The sequence below is a fragment of the Elephas maximus genome, chromosome 7, assembly GCF_024166365.1.
Source record: "Elephas maximus indicus isolate mEleMax1 chromosome 7, mEleMax1 primary haplotype, whole genome shotgun sequence".
Classification (NCBI taxonomy): Eukaryota; Metazoa; Chordata; class Mammalia; order Proboscidea; family Elephantidae; genus Elephas; species Elephas maximus.
Window position 1 is genome coordinate 122,473,057 of NC_064825.1, and position 6,671 is coordinate 122,479,727.

At 39.9% G+C, this 6,671-nt stretch overlaps 1 protein-coding gene across 1 annotated transcript; it reads right to left on the reverse strand.

Annotated features, from left to right (window-relative positions):
- Positions 1–2,557: 2,557 nt before the first annotated feature.
- On the reverse strand, positions 2,558–3,487 carry LOC126080888 (olfactory receptor 10V1). Its single transcript, XM_049892085.1, has one exon. The coding sequence runs from the start codon at positions 3,485–3,487 to the stop codon at positions 2,558–2,560; it is 930 nt and encodes a 309-aa protein (XP_049748042.1).
- Positions 3,488–6,671: the final 3,184 nt, after the last annotated feature.

The following is a 6,671-nucleotide window of genomic DNA, read 5'->3' on the forward strand; positions in this document are numbered from 1 at the left end:
TTCAGTTAAGGGTGATGGAAATATTTGGAAATAGACAGTGGTGATGGTTGCTTCCATGGGCAGTGGGATTGTGAATCCAAGTAAAATGAAATCCTCGACAACTTCAACATCCTCTCCATTTATCATGATGTTGCTTATTGGTCCAGTTGTGAGAATTTTTTTTTGTCTTTATGTTGAGGTGTAATCCATACTGAAGACTGTGGTCTTTGTTCGTCATCAGTAAGTGCTTCAAATCCTCTTCACTTTTAGCAAGCACGGTTGTGTCATCTGCATATCGCAGGTTGTTAATGAGTCTTCCTCCAACCCCGATGCCCCATTCTTCTTTGTATAGTCCAGCTTCTCAGATTATTTGCTCAGCATACAGACTAAATAAGTAACATAAAATTTATGTTACTAAAGTACATATTGCCAGGCAGAATTGAAAGCAATATAGAAGTTTTATTTGATTCCCAAGTTATGAGGCTAAAGAGATCAAGACGAATTAATGAAAACACAGTTCACAGATCGTAAAAAATGACAGACAAAATATTTCCAGTGTATTATGTTTATTTCTGGGTGAAATAAACAACTGGGCACCATAGGCTAGTAAGATGGAGGATGTGGAAGTAGAGAAAATTTACAAAGTAATTGTTGTGATGAGAAGATTCAAATATAATTTCCTTGGAGGAAAAGTTGGTAGAGTACTTGCTTTTTAAGAGTGGTAATGTAGAAAATAACTATAGAGGGTAAACACAGGACCAGTGGGAGGAAGTCGTTGGTAGACTTTAACTTGAAATTATTTACAGTACTTTGATAACTAGAGTTGTCCAACGAGGAATGGAACATCTTATGAGTTAAAGATCTCTCTCGCTGTAAGCTCCAATGCAGTGTGGATGACTAAGAGATGCTGTAGGAGAGGTGCTTGAAGAATCCAAGATTCAATGATGCCCACAGACTTCCTCTCCTTTATTTTCACTTATTAAATTAAATAACATTTTCCTCCATTATTATTATTTTCTTACTAGGTGCTCTTTAAAAGTTATGAACACCATCATTGGTTTTCATTTTGCTTACCAAAACAAAAAAAAAATTTTTTTTTTTTTTAAAGGGCTTTCCTTTCTCTTTGCTAGCTGCAAAACTTCCTTCTCTGCCATTCAGTGTCTGCATGACCAACATTTGGAATATAATTTCATGGCCCTGGAAGGAAATTTGAAATCATTGAGTTCAGCCCTGCCACTTCAGAAATAAGAAAACTAAACCTTAGTGAGATGAGACCTGGCTGAGGTTACACATACCCCTATTGGCAGAGCAAGCCTGGAACATGGACACGTTTTTTGTTAGGTACTTTAGTTTCTTTTTTTGAAAAATGAAGACAATGATACTTTCTAGGGATATTAAAAGGGTTAAGTGAGATAATCTACATGAAGTGCCTAATATATAGTAGGTGACCATCTGCTGTCATAGAAATACAAGTGGGTGGCTTGTATTTATTTTCTCATGGTTCAGGTGTCATGGATTGAATTATGTCCCCCTGCAAAAATGTGTGCATCAATTAGGCTGGGCCATGATTCCCCTATGCCTCTATAATGTTAATGAGGGAAGATGGGGTAGCAGCTGTGTTAGTGAGGCAGGGCTCAATATACAGGACTGGATTGTGTCTTGAGGCAATCTTTTAAGATATAAAAGATAGAAGCAAGCAAAGAGACGGAGGACCTCACACCACCAAGAAAGCGGCACCCGGAGCAGAGCCTGTCCTTTGACTGAGCCTGAGAAGCTCCTCAACCAGGGGAAGATTGAGGACAAAGACCTTCCTCCAGAGCCAACTGAGAGAGAAAACCTTCCCCTGGAGCCAACGCCCTGAATTTGAACTTTTAGCCTACTTTACTGTGAGGAAATAAATTTCTCTTTGTTAAAGCCACTTGTGTTATTTCTGTTACAGCAGCACTAGATGACTAACACAGGAGGTTAGAAGTTTGAATTCAGGGTGTGTCCCTAGGGGGAGGTCCTCCTTTGTTTATTTCAGCTTCTGGTAGCCAGCAATCCTTGGAGTTCCTGGGAGTTCAAGATTCATCTACCTCCGTCATCAGATAATGTTTGCCTTCCCCCTATGCCTGCATGCATGTCTCGGTGTCTATTCTCGTCTTTTTATGACTCAGAAGTGATTCAGTTTTGGGTTCACCCTACATTGGTATGATCTCAACTGATTGGTTACATTAGATTACATTGCATTATGAAAGGTGATTATCTTAGATTAGATTACATCCCCAGGTATAAGGTTTAGGATTCCAGCACGTATTTTGGGGGGACACAATTCAATCCATAACAGTGTCCAATAAATGTTGACTCTCCTCTTTAATCCATGCCCCAGGACATCATGTTGTCCTAGGTGTTTCAGCTTTATTTTCAATAAGATAGTAGCGTTCACTTTCTCTGGATCTTCCAGAACCAGGGGCCATATGTCTCAGTTTGCTGAGGACATTTCTAGCTTATGCCTGTTGCCACAGCATAATTATTAATAGTATCCCATTTCACTCTCAAAAGTGTCCCAATGTAAATGATAAGTCATGGGGTCATCTACCTAGAACTTTCTCAGAGTCTTCCTCAAGGCATCTTTCAGGTCCTTGTTCCTCATACTATAGATCAAAGGGTTTAAAATAGGGGTGATGAAAGTGTAGACCATGGACACCACCCGACCCATCTCAGGAGAGTATCTGGAACTAGGAGAAAAATATATGTAGCTGGTGCAGCCATATTGCAGGAGGACCACTATGATGTGAGAGGAGCAGGTGGAGAAGGCTCGGTGGCGCCCTTCTGCTGACCGGATCCGTAAAATGGCTGCCACGATGAAAATATAGGAGATGGAGATCAGTGAGAGGGGGATACTTAGGACAATGAAGCTGATGATAGACAGGGCAGTCTCGTGAACACGTGTGTCTGCACAAGCCAGGCGCATGACTGCAGGCATGTCACAGTAGAAGTGGTAGATCTCATTGTTGTTGCAGAATGGGAGATGGAAGATTAAAATGGTCAGTGGCAGTGACAGCAGGAACCCCAGCACTAGCGACCCGGCCACCAGTTCCACACACAAGGGCCAGCTCATGAGAAGGGTATATCTCAGAGGGTAACAGATTGCTATAAGCCGGTCATAAGCCATGACTGCAAGCAAGACGCAATCAGCACCACCCAAGAAGACAAAGAAAAACATTTGGGTGCCACATCCAGTGATGGAAACAGAAGTTTTGCCCATAGACAGAAGGTTAGCTAAAGCCAGTGGGGCAATACAAGATGTATAGAAGATTTCCAAAACTGCCAAGTTAGACAAGAAAAAGTACATGGGAGTGTGGAGGGAGTGGTTGCCATGGACAGTGACTGCAATGGTAGCGTTTCCACTGAGGCTGATCAGGTACATCACCAGGAAGGCCACAAAAATCACCATCTGCACCTCAGAGTGAGTTGAGAATGGACAAAAAAAGAACTGTGTCTTTGAAGTTTTATTTATTCCTTCCATGAGTAGCATATTGGATCTGCTAATAGGAAAGATGATGTGAGCCTCTAGGCATCTCTCATTTAATGTGACATTTTCCCAAGTCCTCTGTTTCAATGTTAGAGCCCTTTTCTGAGGTACCTCCACACTTAGATGCATAATTTCATTTACAGCTGATTATATAACTTTTAAAATTCGCCACCCTCTTACTTTTCCTCCCCATCCCTAAATATCAAAGACTGAGAAAGCCTCAGAGGTGGGAACTTTGATGATCTTTGCTTTAATACCAGTGCCAAACTTGGCATGGTGCCTGATATAGCAGGGTTTTCAAGAGATATTTGTTGAAGGAACTAATAAATAAAGTCAATTTATAGATGTTCAAAGTTATAAAATTGATAGAGTATGAATTCATTTGTGAAACATGAAAATTGAAACTTTAGGAAAGTTTGTGAAGACGGATGTCATGATTTAAGGAGACCCAAGTCCTGAAGCCTTGAGTGGTGTCCTAAGAGTTTTCCATAGATGCCCCAGGCAGCTGCCGTTTTACGCTCCTGCCTCTTGGTGGCCAAGAGTCCAGTCTCAAAACCTGGACAATAGCCTGGGATTGATACAGTTAATATGAATTACTCAATTCATTAGGACTTTGGGGATAAAATGTCCCAGTGATGGGTTCTGTTCATGTTCTCTTTAGCTACCACTTACTTGGACTAGATAAATCCACCCTACCACCTGGGCATAAATTCACCTAATCTCCTCAAACCACTTGTGTTTCAAGCAATGGGTAGCTTGCATTGGCTTCATTTCATTATAAGGTTGGGAAACTCAGATGTGGAGAAATACTGTGAAATGCAGGATAAGAATAAGAAATGAAAACACTGCAGTGTCTATTCACTACTGTTGTCTTTTTTGGCCTACATTGTGTGCTTAAACCTGGAAAAAAAGAAAAAAGACACCTGGCCTATGCCTAAATTTATTCCAAAAAGCAAGGCACGCTTGTTTTTGTTAGTTACTGATGACAAGATAAGGAGCCTTGGTGGTGCAAACAGTTAAGTGCTCAGCTACTAACTAAAACGTTGGGGGTTCAAACCCACCCAGCAGCTCTGCAGGAGAAAGATCTGGCTATCTGCTCTAGTAAAGACTACAGCCAAGGAAACCTTATGGGGCAGTTCTACTCTGTCATATGGGGTTGCTATGAGTTGGAATGGATTCGACGGCACACAACAAAGACAAGGTAAATGTGTAAGTTAGATTCTATCTGGAAGCTGTATGAACTCTAGAACATAGGAAGTGTTTTTGTTATAGCAAATAGATTATCAACCCAACAAAACTTTGAACATACAATGCCAAAATATTAACCAAAAGTTGGATATCATGCAAACAAATAGTTGCGTGCTTTGCTGATTTCATTTTTAATGCAAACTTGAAGGGGTGGTAATGTTTATTTTGATCAATGCATGCCTCCTAAACTGGAAGGTGTATATTCTAGAATCTAGAGGGTAGAAAGCCTGTTCTGGGAAAAATGAACTCACAGTATCAATGTGGCATAACTTTTTTCAAGGGTCAATTTTAACTTAAAAATGTTTGAAAGATGATTTTATATCCAAACAAACATGGAGACAGTGTAAGGTAGAAGGACGACTTGCATGAATTTTGAGGGATAAAAACATAGGATTTCAAAGAAGTTTCTTACTTCTGGCTAATCTCCCACTCCTCAGGAATATAAATTATTTCTCTTCCTAATTAGAGTACTTAAACAGAAGTTTTAGATGTGCTGAGTTAGACTATACACTGGCTATTACCCAAAGGAAAATACAATCCCCCAAGCCTCCCAACTGCATAATCCTGACTTGAATTAGTTTCTCCCTTATTATTCCAAAGAAAATAACTAAAGTAGTAGTTACCTTCTTCTAAGATAGGTATGGCCCAGAGAAATACTCTTAGGGAATAGCTAGTCTTTGGAAAGATGGTTTATCATCTCTTGAGACTTTATTATTCTGCAACCAAGAAAACGGCTCTACAAGCTCTTTGTCCTTAATGTAATTTCTGAACAAGTTGACCAGTGGCCTCAGAAAAGTCACAGATGCCCATAGAGTCAGAGTTCTACCAGGTCACCTGGTCCGTCTCTTATAAAGAAATGGCAAACCCAAGGTTGCATAATTGGGTCAATTTTTTTTTTTTTTTTAATGCATCTGTTAAAGTACAGGCACTCTAGAGGACTCAAAGATGTCCCAGATGTCATTTACCCTCTGGAGTAAAGGGAAAAAGACTTCAGCCATTTTCCTTTATTCTGATTCTGTTTGCAACACCTTTGCCCCCTCTCTTGCCAGTTTCTCTCAATTTAAATTATAGGCAACATTTAATCATAGGGGGGTAAAGGTAGATGCAAGGAACTTCAGATTACTGAACACTGCAAAGAAAAGAGGGAAAACCTGAGTAGTCTTTAACAAAGTCAATAAAACTCCGTCTTTGGTTATGCAACAATATAACGTATAAATAAGGCATACAAAATTTGGGAGAAATAAGAATATTTCTAAGAAAGATGATAGAAAGCAGGCTATACTGGAATTAAATGATGTGAGTTCAAATTCCAGCTTTGCCACTTACTGGCTTTGTGATCTTGGGAAGTCCATTGCCCTCTCTAAGACCCTATTTGCTCACAATAACCCCTTGTTACTTTACAAGGTTATGGTGAAGTGCAAATGAAACAACACCTACAAAGAACCTAGTAGAACGCCTGACACATGTATCAACTGCTTAATAAGTATATTGGTTCTCTGATTCCTTCATTATTTATCCTGAGACTGAACAAGAGTTAAATTGCATGGTACATGGGATACCTGGCAGGCCTGTCTGGTATTTCTTGGGAGCGATTTTATATCACACCTGGTTCCACTACTGGTTTTATATATCACCTTATACTTCAGAATCCCTCTTTAAATAGGGTGAAGAATGGCCACTCTTTCATCTACTCATAAACCAGCCGTTACTATGAAAAGTTTGTTTACAGAAAATTTTTGCACCTTAGGTGTATCTATATGACCTACTTGACCTGGATGATACATATATTAGCATACATTTAGAGTCATTTGAAGAAGGAAATGAAGGTGGGGATTTTGGTTGTGGGATGAACAGAGAAGGGTCAATGTTATAACTATCAGTCACAGAGCTAAAACCCTGCTAGGAGCACCGGTATCTGTGGCTTCATACC